We start from the raw sequence: 22,001 nt of genomic DNA, 5'->3' as shown, positions 1-22,001 counted from the left end.
TTTCTCTTTTTTCAAAGATACAACTCATGATTTTTATGTTCAGTGAAGTTAGTTCAAATCCTTTTGTTGTTACAGCTGTGAGCAAATGTGTTTTTGAACAAATCAGTGAATGAATAAATGACTAACACATAATACTCTAAGACACTCACTGGTCGCCACCTATTAGAGGTGTGACGATTTAAACTTTAGACAAAATACCTGCTATTTTTGGAAGATAAATCATGTTCAACACGGACAGGCCATTTACTGGAGTCGATTCCCCTGAATACAATTCCCCTGATTTAGAATTTAAAAATTGATTCATTATGAGATCAAGCCTTGTTGAGAGGCTGACTATTCTGGTCAATTAGTAGGCCATGCACTAACCAGCATAAACCTAACCTGGATGTTCTATCTTATCTAATCAGTCATTACACTGGTGCTTCTAGTGTAATTTTGTTCAACATAAAAACAAAACAAAACAAAATAAAGCAAAAACAGGAAATGTAAGAATGGATGAGAATGTGTTCAATAGTTGACTACTGTTTTAATTAACCACGCATTTTTACATATATATATTTATTATAATCTGGACTAAAATGGACCAACACAATAGATTGATATATTAAGTGTAATATCTGCCATCTCTAAATCAAAACACACATAACAAAGCCTGTATGAATATTTGGCAGCCATTGCCCAGGTCTGAATGAAGGGTTGGGTTTATGACTGAAACATGACTCCTACTGTATTAGAAAAGTAAACAAAACCTGTGCTGCTATTATTAGCCTGAAGACCCAACAGTACAAGTGTCATTACACACACACAGATGTTGTTGGGTTTTCATGTTTTATTGGGACATTCCATAAACATATCGACTTTTATACTGTACAAACTGTATATTCTATTCTCTATAACAACCCATCACAGAAAACTTCACTGACTTTACAAAAAGCATCACTACTTATAAGCTGTTTTCCTAACGGGGACCAAAAAATGATCCCACAAGGACAAGATTTGAGTTATTGCATCGTTGTGGGGACATTATATATATATATATATATATATATATATATATATGCACCGATGAGCTGAAACATTATGACCGCCTGCCTAATATGATGTTAGCAAGCAGCAGATCCTTCAAGGCCTGTAGGTTGCAAAGTGGAGGTGGATCGAACTTGTTGGTCCAGCACATTCCACAGATGCTCAATTGGATTGAGATCTGGGAATTTGGAGGCCAGACCCCCAAGGCAACACCTTGAACTCTGCCTGAACACTTCTTCTAACAGGTTTATACTGAAATAAACCTGTATAAATGTATCTGTGTTTATTCTTGTTAATTTTGATATATTATATATTTGATATATGTGTAAATGTTCAAAAGTCTGGGATTAGTAAGTTTCTTTATGTTTTATGTTATTGTCAGCAGGTTTTGGATTGAAGATGTTGATAATGTCTTCATAATCCTAGTTATCTGTCAGTTCTCTTTCAAAAGACAAACATGTCAAGTTGTTAAGGCATCCTGTCAACTTTGTCTAACCATGTATTTTTTTTTTTTTATGTGTCATTGATAGCTGTTTAGCCATTTTTGTAATAAAAAAAGGGAGCTGCTAGCTGGAATCCAGATATTGGATAACTTTACAACTGGTGTGACATAACTGGTGACGAATACGCATATTCGTATTCATGTTGGGATAGAGTTCTAATGCATGACAAAACAAATCACATTTAAAATAATTAGTGAGGTATAGAAAAATGTTAAGAAAACTGTATAATTGTAAAAAAAAAAAAAAAAAAAAAACTAAACAAAAAAAAAAAACCATTTATTTCCATGGATCTGACAGGGTGGGCAAGATGACAATTTAGCTCCTACCCTGCTGATCATTAGTCTTGTTTTATTGGTTTGTGAAATCACAAGCTTCTGCTTTTCTCCACTTTACCTCACTGTTTTCACATCAGCTATTGATAATATAACAAAATGTTTGCAGTGAGCTCTAATTTAGCTTTCAGTTTTCTTTGTTTATTTTAGAAACCATTGCACTTATGTAGATGCTCTGACACTCATCCTATATACAGTGGGTACGGAAAGTATTCAGACCCCCTTACATTTTTCACTCTTTGTTATATTGCAGCCATTTGCTAAAATCATTTAAGTTCTTTTTTTTTCCTCATTAATGTACACACAGCACCCCATATTGACAGAAAAACACAGAATTGTTGACATTTTTGCAGACTTATTAAAAAAGAAAAACTGAAATATCACATGGTCCTAAGTATTCAGACCCTTTGCTGTGACACTCATATATTTAACTCAGGTGCTGTCCATTTCTTCTGATCATCCTTGAGATGGTTCTACACCTTCATTTGAGTCCAGCTGTGTTTGATTATACTGATTGGACTTGATTAGGAAAGCCACACACCTGTCTATATAAGACCTTACAGCTCACAGTGCATGTCAGAGCAAATGAGAATAATGAGGTCAAAGGAACTGCCTAAAGAGCTCAGAGACAGAATTGTGGCAAGGCACAGATCTGGCCAAGGTTACAAAAAAATTTCTGCTGCATTTAAGGTTCCTAAGAGCACAGTGGCCTCCATAATCCTTAAATGGAAGACGTTTGGGATGACCAGAACCCTTCCTAGAGCTGGCCGTCCGGCCAAACTGAGCTATCGGGGGAGAAGAACCTTGGTGAGAGAGGTAAAGAAGAACCCAAAGATCACTGTGGCTGAGCTCCAGAGATGCAGTCGGGAGATGGGAGAAAGTTGTAGAAAGTCAACCATCACTGCAGACCTCCACCAGTTGGGACTTTATGGCAGAGTGGCCAAACGGAAGCCTCTCCTCACTGCAAGACACATGAAAGCCTGCATGGAGTTTGCTAAAAAACACCTGAAGGACTCCAAGATGGTGAGAAATAAGATTCTCTGGTCTGATGAGACCAAGATAGAACTTTTTGGCCTTAATTCTAAGCGGTATGTGTGGAGAAAACCAGGCACTGCTCAACACCTGTCCAATACAATCCCAAAAGTGAAGCATGGTGGTGGCAGCATCATGCTGTGGGGGTGTTTTTCAGCTGCAGGGACAGGACGACTGGTTGCAATCGAGGGAAAGATGAATGAACGAAGGAGTGGCTTCACAACAACTCTGTGATTGTTCTTGAATGGCCCAGCCAGAGCCCTGACTTAAACCCAATTGAGCATCTCTGAAGAGACCTAAAAATGGCTGTCCACCAACGTTTACCATCCAACCTGACAGAACTGGAGAGGATCTGCAAGGAGGAATGGCAGAGGATCCCCAAATCCAGGTGTGAAAAACTTGTTGTATCTTTCCCAAAAAGACTCATGGCTGTATTAGATCAAAAGGGTGCTTCTACTCAATACTGAGCAAAGGGTCTGAATCTTAGGACCATGTGATATTTCAGTTTTTCTTTTTTTAATAAATCTGCAAAAATGTCAACAATTCTGTGTTTTTCTGTCAATATGGGGTGCTGTGTGTACATTAATGAGGAAAAAAAATGAACTTAAATGATTTTAGCAAATGGCTGCAATATAACAAAGAGTGAAAAAATTAATGGGGGTCTGAATACTTTCTGTACCCACTGTATAAATATATACACACCCTTCACATTTTTGTAAATATTTTATTATATCTTTTCAAGCGACAACACTGAAGAAATTACAATTTGCTACAATGTAAAGTAGTGAGTGTACAGCTTGTATAACTGGGTAAATTTGCTGTCCCCCCAAAATAACTCAACACGCAGACACAGCCATTAATGTCTAAACCACTGGCCACAAAAGTGAGTACACCCCTAAGTGAAAATGTCCAAATTGGACCCAAAGTGTCAATATTTTGTGTGGCCACCATTATTTTCCAGCACTGCCTTAACCCTCTTGGGCATTGCTGGTGGATGTTAGAGAACTTGAGTTCCTCCACCTTCCTTTTGAGGATGCCCCACAGATGCTCAATAGGGTTTAGATTTGGAGACATGCTTGGCCAGTCCATTACCTTTTCCCTCAGCTTCTTTAGCAAGGCAGTGGTCGTCTTGGAGGTGCATTTGGGGTCATTATCATGTTGGAATACTGCCCTGCGGCCCAGTCTCTGAAGGGAGGGGATCATGCTCTGCTCATTCATGGTTCCCTCAATGAACTGTAGCTCCCCAGTGCCGGCAGCAGTCATGCAGCCCCAGACCATGACACTTCCACCACCATGCTTGACTGTAGGCAAGACACACTTGTCTTTGTACTCCTCGCCTGGTTGCCGCAACACACGCTTGACACCATCTGAACCAAATAAGTTTATCTTGTTCTCATCAGACCACAGAACATGGTTCCAGTAATCCATGTCCTTAGTCTGCATGTCTTCAGCAAATTGTTTGCAGGCTTTCTTGTGCATCATCTTTAGAAGAGGCTTCCTTCTGGGACGACAGCCATGCAGACCAATTTGATGCAGTGTGCGGCGTATGCTCTGAGCACTGACAGGCTGACCCCCCACAAACTTGACCCCTTCAACCTCTGCAGCAATGCTGGCAGCACTCATACGTCTATTTCCCAAACACAACCTCTGGATATGACGCTGAGCATGTGCACTCAACATCTTTGGTCGACCATGGCGAGGCCTGTTCTGAGTGGAACCTGTCCTGTTAAACCGCTGTATGATCTTGGCCACCGTGCTGCAGCTCAGTTATACACTATGTTATACACTAATACACTATGAATTTTAGATTTATTTCATTAAATCATAGTTTTAAGTGCTAGGGAAAATTTTTCAAAAGATTTTTATTTAGGATACTTCATCACATTGCTTTTTAGATTAAATATGGTTGCAACTATGTGTACACTGATACAGAAAAGTTAGTTTAATATGGACTGTTTTGCTATATCTAAAGACATAATTCACCCACCTCTTGACAAAAAAATTCTTACCATAACAGACATTCAGTCTCTATATTGCTGTCATTATAATAAACCAGACCTCATACTAACCAGGTCAAAAGTATGTATGTACATACATGTCTTTTATTTTATGTAATGCATATTTCAGTGGTCACTGGCAGCCCTGAAGTCCATTGTGTAGGTGTTCTGCCAATGTGAGGTTGATCCTGTGGAGAGCGCTGTGGTGCTGAGGGTACTCTTCAGCCAAATGCTGGATAATGGAGCTGACCTGAGATAAGAGTGCAGAAAATAATTAGCATCATTAGTCTTGTTTACTGGTTTTTGAAATCACAAGATTCTGCTTTTCTTCTCTTTGCCTCACTGGTTTCACCTCAGCTACTGATAATATCACAAAACTTTTGTTGTGGTTGCCGTGAGCTTGTAATTGTAATTTAGCTTTCACTGAAAATTAATTTTGGGTCTACAACTTATTTGAATTTCCTACAATAGCAATCTGGATTTGCTATGCATGCTGCTACAGTTAATATTTGCTAACATTGCAATCTGAATGTCACAAATTCTCTGTGTCTGTATAAATGGACTTTTAATTTGATATTCTTTTGTCTTACTTTGCCTATGTTCAGTTCCAGTGTGTTTAGTTCCTGGTTCGTCAGTTGCCATAGTTCCGTCAAGATCATTGTGTCATTGTTTAATTGATTAGAGTCTCACCTGTCCCTCATTGCACCTGTGTATTTAAGCCATTCAGTTTCTTCAGTTATTGTCGTGTTAACATTACGTACTGGTTTGTATCTGTGTTGATTCATAGAGTCTATTAAATGTTACTTCACCATTCATGGTCTTCAAGCCAGCATGCTGCTGCTATTAATAATATTTGCTAAAATTACAACCTGAATTGTTATGGATGCTACTGCAGCAGCTGTTTTTTCCACAGATTTTTTATAGATGAAGTGAACTAATTTCATAAATAATTAACTTTACACTAACTAATCACTGATGCTTTTTTAATGCTTTACAGCTGAAATGAATCCTGCTGCATTACTAATCATGATTAACCCATCACTAATCATGATTATACAACTACAAAGCCACTCTGTATTGTACATTGCCTTGTACAAACCACCATACAAACAATGGCGATCCAACCTAAAAATGACGAAGCTTGATTCTGACATTGGTGTGCATCTGGAATCAGCCTGCATACACTCAACATAGAAATTAAAAACATTGCCCTTAGTAAAAGTGCCGTGGAAGGTTTCGAGCAAATATGTTGATCCCATTTGAAAGTGTATACGTGCAAGAATGCCTAATTTACTTTAACTGTTCCTAAATCCGAATTGCTGCAATGCTGTATTATGACATCATCTTAACATAAACACTGCTGCTTATAAACTTAGTAATTTATTCCTACCCTGAATGCAAGACAATAAAAAGCATGATGCTTGATTTTAAAACTTGTATATGTTTGCTAGTTTAGAAATTAAAAGGCTGACAAACACAATAATGTAGAGATAAGGAGTAAAAGAACATTCAGTTATCTAGATGTTGAATGTCAGAATAACCCTGGAAACGCGCTGCAAACTGTTTTCTTCAGTAGAACAGTAAATAAGATTTTTAGCTGAATTAAACCATAGTCAATGGTGATTCATATGATGCAAACAAACAAACAAACATATACAGGCAAAACAAAATTAATACCTGTGGCTCCTGACAATTCATTGAGGGCTTTTGATGCAAAACGATTGGTCTGTGCAAGAAACTGAACATTATTTACAACATTATTATGTGTAATCCAGAGCCTCGGAAAACGGTCCTGAGCGTATTCTGGAGCGTGAGCTTCCTGATGCATAATGACGTATGTGTGGGAGCAAACTCATACATGAGCTGAAGCTGTGTTTGTTTACAACATGGAAGACGCATTGTTCATCAAAGTGGTATTTACTTGTGCTTATCCTGGATGCTGCAACCTATATATAAAATTAAGATTACGTTCACTTGCGCAATCTCAATCGGGAAGATTTTTCACAGATTCCCAACGTTTGAGCTCCTGTGTATATGTCATTATGCGACAGGAATCTTGTGCTCCAGACTGCCATGAATGTGCACAGGACGTGCCAAAAATGACAAACTTCATTATATGAATCACAAAGGACAACGGTTTCAGCTAAAATCTTCTTTAAATTTCTACTGAAGAAAAAAAGACACACTGGATGGCGTGAGGATGAGTAAATTAACAGCAAATTTTGATTTTTGGATGAACTATCCCTTTAAGGACCCATCAGCCTGCGCCATCTGGAGTTTCATGACAAAACTTGGTATATATACTAGCATGAGATGAACAATATTTCTGCCTTTTTTTCTTTTTCTTTTTTTTCACATTTCCAGTGTTCTTGTGGTCAACTTAATTTAGTGTATCAAAAAATCTTCAGTGGATTATACGCTGACCATTTTCAATCGCTCTTCATGTTTCTGTGTAGCCAGCTCCAATGCCGTGTCTCCGCTTGCCACCGGAGTGTACCGTCCCTCTTTAACAGCCTGCAGGTGTTTCACCCGGCCTTGCAGTACGGGCAGACGAGACAAATTCTACAGGAGAGAAAAGAAAACCATTGGTGAAACCACATACAAATTATAATTGGAACTTAAATGGCTTTTTTGAGGTCTGGTACAGATATGACACACAAAAATACATAGGCTATATGCATGCATGAATAATAATTAACAGAATGCAATTCAAACACACACACAATTTTATTTCTGAATGACAATGATTCCGCTATGTCTATTAAAAATTCAAACATTCAAGCGTGTGATACGTTGTTTCCTGTGATTAAGATTCTTGTGTAAATATAAAGTCTATGTAAACACACTCGCTCTGATATCACGTTTATGTGGAATAAAATTGTTCTACAAAGGTTGATTTAACCATAATATAACTGGCTTATAAAGTTGAGAGCCCCCAAAAGGCTGGGCACCACAGGGGTGTCCAGTATGCAAGTGTACGACATATGCTGTTGGTGGATGCACTGACTCTCTCTTTGGCTTCTTGTAGTGCACTGAGGTCTTGGGTGAGAACCACTCTGGTATTCTGCAGGTCACTGAGATGCATATGTTTGACTCGGAGGCTGGAGGTCATAGAGCCCTGCCTCTCCTTTAGCTGGGCTATAAGACCATCACACTCTTCTGCTTGCTGAACACACACACAGACATACAGTAAATAACAGTGACAGATATTTTGTAAATAAAAACTAGAAGATAAAGGTCATATACATGGTTATTATTGTTAAAGGTGGGGTAAGCAGTTTTTCAAAAACACTGTTGGACATTGTTGATATTTGAAATCAACCCAGACAAACCCACCCCTCTCTTCATTGCTCCGCCTCCAAAACTTACCCTCCAATCCTAACCATTCTGCTTTGAGTCGGTCTCAAACTCGGGCTCATTCGCTGCTGGCAGGCGAGGCGAGTGCACTAACAATTACGTTAAACACTGCATTCTCTAACGGTCGTCAGTGTGCAGTGGTTTACCTGCACAAATCTCACTATCTGGATACTGTTATACACGCAATGCGAGAGTGGATGTCTGTTTATCACAGCTGACGTGCAACAAAATGCTTAACGAAAAAAAAGCACAGATGATGAATGAACGACAAGGAAGCACAAAAATGAACGTACAGTATGCAGAGTACAAACAAACAGAGTACAAACAAACAAGAATTTGTTTTTAGGTGCCAACAGCACAGCAGCTCCAGACAATCAATGACACTCAGACCTAGTGTTACTGACACGTGGAGCGGAATCAATGCAGCCTCCGTGTCTGTTTATAGGCCTTCCCGCTTAGCTCTCTTCAGTGCTGGAAAGCTTTTCTAAAGCGCTTGCCCAGTCATAAACCTTTATTCCAGTGATATTCTCTTGATCTCTTTTGTATTGTGTCTCATCTTTCTTTCTGCAGTTTTTTTTTTTCTTTTCAAATCTCCCCCTTGCTCGTTCTGTCTCCTCGACCGTTATACGATAATGCTGATTGGTTATACGTTTGTTGTTGGTGTTGGCCCATCTAACTCCCAAACAGTGTTTTTGAAAAAATATTTACCCCACCTTGAACTAAAATGAAACTGAACACTAAAAATTAAATGTAAAAAAAAAAAAGCATTTCATTAAAACTAAATATATAAACCAAAATATTTGGAAAAACTGAAACTTGACAAAAATAAATTTTCATGACTATCATTTCATGGTTAAATTTTCTTGACTCTAAGCTAACTCAAAATTATCCATGAATTATTTTTCTTTTAGATATAAAATTATCACATTTATTACATTGCTATTTACCAATAAATAAATAAACGGACAGTAAATATTGATTTGTGATCAAAACTCGAAACATAGCTTTAAAGAAAATCAATTGGCTGGGACATTGGTCAATTATATAGTTTACCAGTCATTAAGCAAAAATATTTTGTAATATTTTGAATGCCACCACTGACCAAATACAGTCAAGATCCCAGAAATATTAAATCACTTTTAATTGCTCTACTACAAAAAAAGCAGAAGTAAACTGCAACTAGAAAAAAACTCAAACTAAATTATGCATAAAGTAAAACTAACAAATTTAAACTAAATTAATAAATAAATACATGAAATTACTCAAAATAAAATAAAAGCTAAAAGGTCTAAACTATAATAACCTTGATTCACACACACACCTTCTTAGTTTGGAGAATCTTTCGGCGGAGGCTCTGGAGAGTGTTGTGGTAGTCGCTGTGTGTGGGCTGCTTATGGTCGGATCGTGCCTGATCCTCACTCCGAACAGCTATAGTCTCACGTCTGGCCACCACTGACTCCATGTCTCTCAATAATCTTTCCTGCTGCTTCATCAATTGAGCATAACGAACCTAGACACATACATAAGATCCATTCAGACTGAAACCACACTTATAAGTACTGATGCATATTAATTTAATTCTATACATACAAACTTTCTAAGTTATACAAACCTCCATACGGTGAATCTCTGCTCTCATAGTTCGTATGCCTCCCTGTCCGATGTCTGAATCTATGGCAGAGCGAGTCTCTCGCATCAGCTGGGTTCTCTTTTCCCACAGCATGATCTGATGCCTTCACACATAAACAAAACACTTATACAATCCATTCATTAACTCTACACAACGTTGATTCTTCAGCTCTGCTGTTATATTGATTCTATACATTATGAAAATGCATTGAGAATTCACATGAATGTCCATTTGTGTGTATGGCTGTATCTCAAACCTAGTAAGCTGCCTACCGAAACAGCATTTTTGGGCCAAAGACATGTTCAGAGTGAGCTGCTCACACAGCTCCAATGATGCCCAAAAATGTTCTCTAGGTAGGCATTTAATAAGAATTTGGGTATTACTTTATAATAAGTTCCCATGATAGTTGATGCCATATCTAACATTAACTAAAAATGAGCAATGCATTTGCTACATTATTTATTAATCTCTGTTAATGTTAGTTAATAAAAAAAAAAACTGTTCATGTTAACTCGAGCCCATTAAATAATATTAAAAAATACAACATTTGATTTACTAGTAAGTGTTACATTGACATTAACTAAGATTAATATATTCTTTAGAAGTATTGTTATTGTTAGTTCATGTTAACTAATGTAGTTAACTAATGTTAATAAATGGAACTTTATTGTAAAGTGTTACCAGAAGTTGAAACTCAGTCATTGTGTGTGTGAGTGTGTGTGTGCGCACATTTTTGTTATTTATGAGGACACAAATTTGCATAATGACATGGGTATTACACTGGTATTACGATGTAAACATGAAATATGAGGACATTTCATGAGTCCTCATATTTAAAATAGCTTTAAAAACATAATAAACAATGTTTTATTAAAAATGTGTACAGTGAATGTACAGTTTGTACAGTATAAAAACCATTACGTCCTCACTTTGATAGCAAAACAAACCTGTGTGTGTGTGTGTGTGTGTGTGTGTGTGTGTTGATGTGTGTAAAGAGTGTTGGACTCACTCTGCCTCCACTAGGCTGTTGATGAGTCTCTCTTTCTCTTCATTTAACCTCTCCAGCTTCAACTGAGTCTCAACTGAATCCCTCTCAGCCTCCTACAAACACAAGATAGATAACTGTTCAAAATGTTTTAACAATAAATCATGTGAGTGATAATTACATGTCTGTTTACAACAGGGATTCTCAACTCTGACTTCTGAGGTCCACGTTGTAGCAGAATTTGTCCACAAACCTGTTCAAACATATCTTAATCCCTTAAGTTACAGGCAACATTCCTGTAAAATTGGCCTACAACGCCTAAAAAAGGCATACACAAAGTAAATTTCATGCTGTTCTTTTTTTCATGAACCATTTGGAGTATATGGATGGTTTTGGTCTCTTTTGAAAGGTATGTGTGCCGCGGGTGGTACAGTGGAACACTAACAGGTTAATCACGGTCTTCAGGATTACTTGAAATAAGGTGACAATCAAATTTAACTGCAGTGTGTACATGGATGAAATGTCTGCTATAACAGAATGGGAAGCTAAATAATTTATTGTTTAACCTTCAAAATGTTCATTGATAAATATTCTATGAAGTTGTATTTGTGTTAAGGAATAGAACATGTAGTATTGTGTTTACATTACTACTGATTAGTATTTATATTGCTGCTGATCTTTTGAGTTTCTAGTATACACTGAAAAAATTGCCCTTTATTGTTACACAGTAAATGAACAAGATCCAAAAGGAATATCAGTTCTTTCTTACTGTAGGGTGTGTGCTTGGGAAAATGACATACAGATGACGTACAGATGACAAAATGAAAAGAATAAGAACAGAAGAATACAGAAAAAATGAGTGGATAGGGAAAAGGCCTGTTTTTTCACAATAAGCTACACAGTGTGTAGAGTTGCACCTTGAGTTTCTGTCTGAACTCTGTTTCCATCAGACTGTTGCTCTGTTGCAGGGCTTGATTCAGATCGCTGTTTTTACTGAGCAGAAAGTTCAGTTTCACCATGTCTGCCATGAGAGCTTTGATCTGTTTATCCAGATCTGCCTGCTCGCGCTGTTCCTGCTCCATCTCACCTTATACACATAAACATAACCAACACACATATGCAGAGGATGATATCAATTATTTATCAGACTCATTTTATTACTTTGTGACATTATTCTACTCACCCTTCAACCATTGAACATTAAAAGGAAACTTAAAAGTGTAAAAGCATTAACAAAGTACTTTCAGCAGACCATGAATTAGCCCAAAAGCATTCCAGCAAAAATTGTTAATAGAGATTAGACGTGAAAAGGCCAGTAGTGGTATTAACATTAAGATGCATGGCATCTTATGCACAGAAGCCATTGGCACTCATCCTTGCAAACATACAAACATATATTTGTTTTGGATATATTTACAGAATTTTTTTTTTTTCAATATAATACAAACCAAATTTGTATTGGTTTGTATTATACTGCACTTATACTGTATTGCACTAATGTAGAATGCCTGAGCCTCAACCTAAGCATTTCAATGTGCAAATTGTCACTGACATTGTACACATGATAAATAAACTTGAAACTTGAACTTGAAACTAGTGACACATCTGGTTTTCATTGGCATGTGCTTGCAGATAGTGGCATGTGCCACTAAAACTTGTGACGTGTGCCAGTGGATAGTGGCAAGTGGCAATAAATCTTGTGACATGTGCCACAGACAATGTTGTCATGTATGTTGTGACATCTCCAGTAGTGACTGACAGATGAGTTGAGCAGCTATACTGATGTAATTGTGACACAAAATCCTAAATAAATAGCCTAATTTAGTGATTTTAAAAATAAATATCAATTAAACATATTTACAAATTGGCAATATTTTTTTAAATATGTATGTATACATGTACTGTACGTAAACTTATATTTTCAAATATATTAACAAGCAAACTGCCCATTCTAGGAAACCGAATAAATCTATCATGGGTCACTACGAATACTACATTAGAAGTCGAGTCCATAAACCTTTATTTTTGCATGATGCTGCATGCATGCCGGTAGGTGTCAGTATAAGTATAACATTGGCCAGAGCAAGATAAACTAAAACTTACAACAGTTGAGGAAGATCCACGGGTGGTGTATTTGATATTTGATTGTGAGTTAGATGGTAGCAAAAAAAAGAGTCTGATATTGATCTAAATAAATATAGATATAATTTATATATAATTTAAATAATATAATATGTGGTTAGTGGTTCTCATCTATTCCTTTAATATTTCATAAATAATTTTATGGAATTATGTAATAAGAAATAATAAAAAAAAAAATCATAATGCATTTTAGAACGGTAGGTGTCACTTTATAATGGTTTGTGGCATTTTCTCTCATGCTAGTTTACAATTATATGAAATTGTATTGGTCAATTTGTGATGGCACACATACCCCTTTTGGTTGCTAACACATTAAAAATAATTCCAGTGAATTATTCTAGAGATAAATTAAATTCTGAGAGCAGACCACAAGTGCGCAGTATATGTTGTCTTTTTTCCTATTGTTACAGTGGAATAGAAAATAATCAGGAAGAAATGAAGTCTCTTCTGCTCACCAAGGCTGCATTTATTTGATTAAAAAAAAACAGTAATATTGTGAAATTTTATTACAATTTAAAATAACTATTTTTATTTGAATATTTTTTATGTTATTTATTCCTGTTATGCAAAGCACCATTACTCCAGTCTTCAGTGTCACATGATCCTTCAGAAATGATTCTAATATGCTGATTTGCTCCTCAAGAAATGTATTAATACTATGTATTAATACATGTAAAATAGAAATGTTTTGTAACATTATACACTACCATTCAAAAGTTTGGGGTCAGTAAGTTTTTTTGTTGTTGTTGTTGTTGTTGTTGTTTTTTTAATGATAAGAAATTAATACTTTTTTTCAGCAAGGATGCATAAAATTGATCAAAAGTGACAGCGAAGACATTTATAATGTTACAAAAGAGTATATTTCTAATAAATGCTGTTCTTTTGAACTTTCTATTCATTTGTTGAGCATAAGAGACTTCTTTTATATATGTGATATCAAATGGTATGATATACAGTATATATATATATATATATATATATATATATATATATATATATATATACATAAAAATATATTATAAATATTGAAATATATTATTTTCTGTTATGCAGAAGAAAATAATAAAGGTTTGGAATAATATGAATATGAATAATTTTTTCAACACTATCACTTTAATTATGATTTATGCTGTTTTTTGTTTGTTTGTTTGTTTGTTTTTTGGAATACAATACAAAATGTATCTACTACCTGTTAGGTAGTAAACTTATAGTCATTATTATTATTATTATTATTATTATTATTATTATCACTAGTGATGCAAAAAATAGCATACAGAGTCTTTGAGAACAGTGAGTAAGTGAAAAGTGGTACCTACTCTCTTTTCTGATCTTGCTCTGTTGCAGTATTGTGAGTTGTGTTTGTAGGATCTGTACAGAGGAGCTGTGGGCCTGTTTTTCCTGAGTGAATCTCACTAGCTCCCCCTGCTGCCAAAGCCACAACTGCTGCTGCTCTTTAATCTCAGCACCAACTTCCTCCAGCTCCTTAGACAGGGTGGCTGCATGGATCTCCAGAGGACCTAGGTCTTCATGCTACTCTCACACACACATTTGACAGTTTTAAATATGCAGTATCTACAGTAACTAGAATATGAATACAATAGTCTGTATCAGGGTTCCTCAAATCTTGCCCTGGAGGGTCACTGCCCTACAGAGTTTAGCTCCAACCTTGATCAAACACACCTGAGCAAGCTAATCAATGTCTTCAGGATCACTAGAAAAGCACAGGTAGGTGAGTTTGATCAGGGTTTGAGCTAACCTCTACAGCAGTGGTTCTCAAACCTGTCCTGGGGACCCCCCACCACTGCACATTTTGCATGTCACCCTCATCTAACACACCTGATTCAAGTCATCAGCTAATTAGTAGAGACGGCAAGAGTTGAATTATGTGTGTTAGATGAGGGAGACATGCAAAATGTGCAGTGGTGGGGGGTCCTCAGGACAGGTTTGAGAACCACTGCTCTACAGGGCAGTGGCCCTCCAGTACTGGATTTGAGGAACCCTGGTCTAGATGGATGCTATGACTTATTGTCATCATCAGAGAAAGAGGGAGGTCCATGTCTTTTTCAAAACATTTATACATTAAAACATGAAATGAGCATGAAAATGTGAGGTCTAACCCCAGTACTGGACACAATATCCTTGATCTTCTTGTTGTAGATGCTGATTGTGGCCTGTTTTCGCTCAATATCTGTGACTTGTTTAGCAATCTCTGCCTCGCGAGAAGACAGCAGCACGTGTCGCTGGCTCATTTCTTGCTCAAGTTCAGCTTGAAATGCAACCAGAGAATCCAGATGTGTCACCACCTCTTGCCCCTCCAGGGTAACTGCGTTTATGTCATTGTCCAATTTGGTTAACTGAGCCTCCTAAGAAATCACATATAATGCACAAGTTTGAATTTTATGAAACCTGTCAAAAACATATTCAGGTCATATTACACCTCAAAATCAAGGTCATATTAACCCCTTATATTATATTGTCTGAAACAAGTCACCATGATATTTATCTCCATAGTTACTCTTTTGGTTTTCATAGTTACTGATTACGTTCTTCAGTTTTTAGTTTAATTCCTCGTTTTGTCCTGTGAGTGTGTGTGTGTGTGTGTGTGTATGTGTGTGTGTGTGTGTGTGTGTGTGTATATATACAGTATATACTTTTTTTTGAACTGAGGTCTGGTTATATGAGAGGCATATATGTAAAATAGTTACATTTTACTAAGAGCATTCTACCTTCTCTCTCCTGTGTGCAGCAGTTTTATCAGTCAGTCGGCGTGAGTACTTTGCCGCATTATTGTGAGTAAGCTGCTCTTGCAGTCTGTTCATGATCTGGTCCTCCAGGTCCAAACGCACTGCAGACTCTTTCTCCATCTGCTTCCTGAGAGCCTTGAGCTCAGACTGACGCACCTCGTGGTCCTGAAAAAGAAAGAGATAGGTCCCATATATAACCTTCAGACTTTTGCTCATTAACCTGAACACATCAAGCTGGTGAAATATTTGTGTTGTAGACTGATATGAATGAATTACTCCACGCAATGTGCTGAGGGTCTTCTCTGTCTCCTGCAGCATTCGTGTATATGTGATGTACTGGGCCTGTAGGGCTTCCTGATGGTTCTGGGAGTGTGTGATGAGTTTACGTGAGGTGGTGCAGTCATTCCGGGCTCGGTTCAGATGCAGAGTGAGAAGCTCATTCTGCTCTTCTTCCTGTGTGATGGACTTTTTATAGCCCTCAATCTCTGTGTCCAGAGAGCGCACCTGATCATTGGCCAGCCTGGAGGAAGGACGTCAATACACATCAATACTGTTGTCTGGGTCTTACAAACACACAAACATCATGAGCATTATGTTCACCTCAGTTCTTCATTCATGGCAGTGTAAGCCTCATCTCTCCTCCTCATCATTAACAGGCTGCTGTTCCATTGCTGGAGTAACTGCCTACGCTCGACAGTCACTGAGTCCAGTTCCAGCTGCGCCTATAGCACACACGGGTCCATAGGTGCCATATGCAAATGTTAATTTATGTAATATGTGCCAGGCAGGGTTGTGCGCAATTCAAAACTAAATTAAGAAGGATTTTTTAAATTACAATTCAGTTCTTAATCTAAAAATAAATTTTGAATGGAGGTAGCAAACAGAATTGCAGAATTTAATCTAATTTAACTGAATTTAAGGGTGTAAAATTAAAAGGAACTGAAACTAACTAAGTGTAATTTAATACACTAAAATGATTTTTTGCCAAGACAAATTTTGAATGATGACTTGAAGGTTTAAAGAAATGGTGAAAGTGTTTTATAGGCCTTATATACAGACAGATATATTTATTTGAAATGGTACCTATAGAAAATTGTACACAACCATTCAAAAGTTTGAATCGGTAAGGTTTTTTTATTTGAAAGAAATTAATACTTTTATTAAGCAAGTATATATTAAATTCATTCAAATTGACAGTAATGTATAGTGTTACACAAGATTTCCATTTCATATAAATGCTGTTCTTTTGAACTTTCTATTTATTTCTATTCAAAAAATCCTAAATATAAATATATCAAGGTTTCCATAAAAATATTAAGCAGCACAATTTTTTCAACTGACAATAATAAGAAATGTTTCTTGAGCACTGAATCAGCATATTAGAATGATGCTGAAAATTCAGCCATCACAGGAACAAATTGCATTTTAAAATATGTTAAAATAGAAAACAGTTATTTTAAATTGTAATAATAATTTTTTACTGTATTTTACTATCAAATAAACACATGAGCATAAGAGACTTTCTGAATGGCAATGTACACTTCTTTGTTGAATTATACTATCTATTTAAAAGAAAAAAATTATGACTAGGGTGAAAGAACACAATGTCATTATTGATGAATGTTATTACATCGGTAACACTTTACTATGAAGAGCCAATCAAGCCAAAATTCATTCTGGCACTCTCACACACATACATTCTCCTCTCACATACATACATTCTCCTTTTACATACATATATATTCTCCTCTCACACACATACATTCTACTCTCACATGCATATATATTCTCCTCTCACACACATACATTCTACTCTCACATACATACATTCTCCTTTTACATACATATATATTCTCCTCTCACACACATACATTCTACTCTCACATGCATATATATTCTCCTCTCACACACACATATTCTACTCTCACATGCATATATATTCTCCTCTCACATACATACATTCTCCTTTCACATACATATATATATTCTACGGTGACCGGGAGGGGACATGTTCGGTTCATTTAGTTTTGTCGTGGCCACAAGATATTAATTCGTGGGAACATGATAATAACTCGTGGCCACGAGATAATTTTGTCGAGGTAACGACATCCTTATGTCGTGGCCACGCGATGTAAAGTCGTGGCCTCGAGATCATATGGTGAGGGAACGATATATTTTTCTCGTGGCCACGACTTCATTATGTTGAGGGAACGACATCTATTTCTCATGGCCACGAGTTACATGGAACAGTATGGAAATTCACTCAAAAAGTCAGTGTTGTTGATCCTAGTAATATTTTAATTTTAACGTTACCTACAGTATCCAGTGAAATGCATTCATAGCGCTTAAAATTCATAATGAATTTCATTAAATTTCGGAGTGTATGCTTCACATGATTTGTTGCAGAGGTTTCTAACCTCAGAAAGAGCATCCTTTGCAGCCTTTGTCTGCTCAGTCTGAGCAATGATCTGAACCTCATACAGAGAGATCTGCTCTGAGAGCTTTTCCACATGCTTGGTCAAACGCTCAACATAAAGGTCCTGACAGAGAGAAAGAGATAGAGGTGTATAAACAAACATTTTCTAGAGCTTCAATGAAATGGGGAGAGTGCATTTTATCATTTGCTTTTACTTTTATAACATCAAAGCAAAATAACTTTCGGGTTAAATTATTTATATGATTCATATGTGTGAAAATAGCAAAACACATGAAATGGCCGCATTTGACCAAAATCATGTGCTCTAGAACTCCACCTGCTGATATTTTTGCTCCTCTGCCTGAGTTCTCTCTTTCTGAACTTTGTGTGAAGCATTTATTATTGCTTTGATGTCCAAACGCAGGTCACTATTGGCCTCCTTCATGTAAAGCAACTTCAGAGCCAGGCTGTCCACTTTAGACTGTAATTCAGAGACTATGAAGAGAGCACATGATCAAGACAAGACAAGACAAGATTTTCTCATCACTTTCAATTGTTCATTATTTAAAGATGTGTTTATTTAAGGCATTATTTAAAGTCTGCACCACTGCACCATTCTGCACCAAACAGAATTGTAAAATAATGATTTTCGAATCATTTTCATCCTATCTTGTGTTATTCAACATTGTTGAACAGGTAGTCCCTCCAAAAACCGAAGGGATTGGTTGAGCTATTGTTACTATGTTGGGCTGGTTGGGAGTCACAGTTTTTACACTTTTTGGGGTAAATCAACTAACTTCTGAAGAAGTTTTATTAAGAAGTTTTGTGTATCTCATTTGTTGACAGACTCATTTATATGAGAGATCAGAATTACTAATTGGAAATAAATAAAAACTTGAACTGAACTAAAACTAAAACTGAGCTAAAAATGAATTAATAAAAACTTTAATAGTATATACATTATATTAAAATAACACAGGTTTATCAACCTTCTCACCTTGCATACGTTGTTTTTTGGTCCGACTGGCAATATCTTGGTACTGATTTTTTACCCCATCCAGATGGTCTTGGGCCTGTCTACGCTGAGCAACAGCCTGGGCACTGGCCTCATGACTTGCCTCCAGAGAGGCCTGAAGTCTGGCCAACATCTTGTGGACCATGTATACCTCTTCAGCAAGTTCATGGCGCCTCTGAGCCTCTGCCTTCTCCGCTACTATCTGCAACAGAGCAGTAATTATCAGTTTCCTTGGCCTCTGTTTGTATGCAAGTGTGTGCTTCTATTTCCCGAAGAACAGAATCAGTCATTTCTGCCCAATTTGCATGTGTAGCTATACAATGACATACTTGTATCAATCAATTGTTGAAGAAACTACCAAGAATTTTTTTGACAGATTTCTTACTTTCTCACGGAGCTCGAGGTTTAATCTCTCCACTTGATTGCTGAGGGTTTTTTTCAATGCAGACTGGAATCTCTTCATTAGAGGCTAAATGGTACAAAATGTTAAAAAAGAACATGGGGCATTAGAAAACTGATAAAAATTATATTTTACTGATTTGGAAAAAAACATCAGGTTTACACACATGCTCAGGATCCAGCACCACAACTTCTTCCTCTTCCTCATCTTCCTCTCTGACTCCACCTTCTGCCTCAGTGCCACTGAACTCCAGCTGGAGAGTGTGTTGTGGTATAATAGGTGTCCACCTGTTGTTTATTTCTGCTCATAAACAAAACAAAAGGTGTAATAAGAGTGAATCCTTCTATATAGACTAAATAATGTTAAGGTTGTCACTAATGCTAATTTCATTGACGAATAATGTTCGTCAACATTTTTTAACTGACAAAAATGAGATTTTAACTACTTATATAAAAACCAGTTTTGAATGACAAAAACGATGACAAAAATCTATTGATATTTTCACCAACGAATAAAAGTGAGACAAAAATGTTAGGGATAGACGATTTGGAAAGAGATCCATTCAGAAGAACAGATGTCCTGCGTGGTAGATGTGCACATTTGAATTGTAACGACATAAGTTGGCATACACTTGCTGCATATCTGATAAAATGTTAAAAAATGTAAACATCTTAAAGAAAGAGGAGAGCAGACCTAAGGATATATCTGAAAGAGCTTGACGATGCGAAACAGAGACAGTATAGTGTCCGGTATAGTGAACGAGTACTGAACTGACCTCTCTTTCGTGTTTTTCTGCGCTTGAACAGACAAATACACAAAATTATTTCAGAAAGTCAGTTCTGGCGAGTATTCACGTAAACAGTCAGTTATGTTAAGTGAACGTAAACAGTTGGGAGAATAATGAATGTGAATCAGTAAATTGGATCTGTGCATTCAGCCTTAAAGTGACAGCAGCCTCATAAACCTGCTGCTGTCCATCATTAATGTTAATCAAACAACAACAACAACAGCAACAAGAGAAAATCACTCAAAGTTCTTGACTGAATAATTTTAATAGCTTTATTAATGATTAATCTATATTTAATTATACAAATAAATATGTCTGCTTGAAAGAATGAAGAATGTTGTATTCAAGTTGTTATAAAGAATGCATATATAGGCCTATATCATTAATTAAAAAGAAGACCATGTTCTTATTTTTTTATAAGAAGTAGCTTTATTTATTTATTTATTTTAAATCTGTCTGTATGACATGTTCAAACATTCATTTAATTCATATTAACAGGTTAATGTTTTCTCCAGAAGTATATAATGAGTTTGGAAATTAAATAGAAATGCTTAATTTATTCATTACAATTTAACTAAACCCATTAGATTTCAGTCAACTAAAATCTTATGACATTTAGTCGACTAAAACTAGATGAAAACTAAAACAATTCAGTTGACTAAAATATGACTAAACTAAAAGACATTTTAGTCAAAAGACAATGATTAAAACTAAATCAAAATTTGCTGTCAAAATTAACACTTGTTGTCACATGAAACATACCAGAATTGTCCAAATGAATCGATCCACTGGTCCCAGCATGATCGATGTCTCTGTCATAATTGTCTGAAAGCTCCATCGATTCCCCCTATAAATAAAATCATTGACAAACATCACTCTACATAAAAATCTAAAACAACAACAAAAAACAATTAAAAAACATTATTTGCCCCGATTGATTGGAAAATTGAAAACTAATGTAAAAAGCTGTTATCAACTCTGATACCACCTGTATGATGAATGTTTTTAGTATATAGTGTTAAACTAATAAAAATAAAAGGTTCATGTAAGACTTCAGACCTCTTTAGGCTCAGTGAATTCATCCGGACCCTCTTCCTGCCTATTCGTTTGATCCTCTGGTAGAACTCCATCACACCCACCACTTTCCATTTCTTCATAGTCATAAATAAAGTAATACAACACAGACATATAGATGTGTGTGTGTGTGTGTGTGTGTGTGTGTGTGTGTGTGTGTGTGTGTGTGTGTGTGTGTGTGTGTGTGTGTGTGTGTTTTATAGGGGATATGACAGAGTAATTTCATTTTAAATTGTCACCTGTTTCTGTTGTATCTTGTTTCTAAGTTGCAGAGAGCCGTTACATCCACAATTCTCCAGCTTAAGTAATGAATCCCTTTATTCTGGATAAATATTTTATTATGTTATTTCTGTGTTGTGATCAATTACCAGCGCTAGACCTGCAATGTTTATGTTGCATCTCCGTTGCTAGGAGACGCCACACTTCCGGATTCGCTCCTCTTTCTAAAGGATGACAAATCGAGCTGTAAAACATAGATAGGCTATGTATCTGTGTAAAAAACTCAAATAACAAGATATAAAACTTCGCAGAGTTCTTAAAGTATTTGTTTATTTCATTGTT

General features: G+C 36.4%; 1 protein-coding gene across 2 annotated transcripts; it reads right to left on the bottom strand.

The window, feature by feature from the left end:
• Positions 1-4,961: 4,961 nt before the first annotated feature.
• ccdc40 (coiled-coil domain containing 40) lies at positions 4,962-21,866 on the bottom strand. 2 transcript variants are annotated; one of them, XM_048198103.1, is made up of 20 exons: positions 21,680-21,866; positions 21,426-21,517; positions 21,129-21,213; positions 19,746-19,879; positions 19,565-19,648; positions 19,162-19,381; positions 18,502-18,659; positions 18,166-18,288; positions 16,349-16,470; positions 16,025-16,268; positions 15,731-15,913; positions 15,122-15,367; positions 14,321-14,534; positions 11,780-11,949; positions 10,887-10,978; positions 9,860-9,980; positions 9,569-9,757; positions 7,898-8,056; positions 7,315-7,452; positions 4,962-5,140 (listed from the first exon to the last, which is right to left on the bottom strand). In XM_048198103.1, exons 2-20 carry the CDS (start codon positions 21,513-21,515, stop codon positions 5,024-5,026), a joined length of 2,889 nt encoding a protein of 962 aa, XP_048054060.1. In that variant the 5' UTR covers positions 21,516-21,517; positions 21,680-21,866; the 3' UTR covers positions 4,962-5,023. The 2 variants fall into 2 exon arrangements, with proteins under 2 accessions (XP_048054060.1, XP_048054061.1); XM_048198104.1 differs by lacking the exon at positions 21,426-21,517.
• Between the last annotated feature and the right edge of the window lie 135 nt (positions 21,867-22,001).

Source organism: Megalobrama amblycephala, linkage group LG7 (assembly GCF_018812025.1).
Source record: "Megalobrama amblycephala isolate DHTTF-2021 linkage group LG7, ASM1881202v1, whole genome shotgun sequence".
In the NCBI taxonomy this organism is placed as follows: Eukaryota; Metazoa; Chordata; class Actinopteri; order Cypriniformes; family Xenocyprididae; genus Megalobrama; species Megalobrama amblycephala.
This window is presented reverse-complemented; position numbering and strand designations above follow the sequence as displayed.

Bases quoted from the DNA above. Each gene is read 5' to 3' on its own strand.
- ccdc40 (XM_048198103.1), bottom strand. From the start codon at position 21,515: ATGGAAAGTGGTGGGTGTGATGGAGTTCTACCAGAGGATCAAACGAAT. The intron at 11,950-14,320 runs GTAGGTACCACT...TATGTGTATAAG, and splicing joins GAGCAAGATCAGAAAAGAGA to GTGAGATGGAGCAGGAACAG. The intron at 9,758-9,859 runs GTTTGTATAACT...GTATGTGTCTAG, and splicing joins CAGAGATTCACCGTATGGAG to GTTCGTTATGCTCAATTGAT.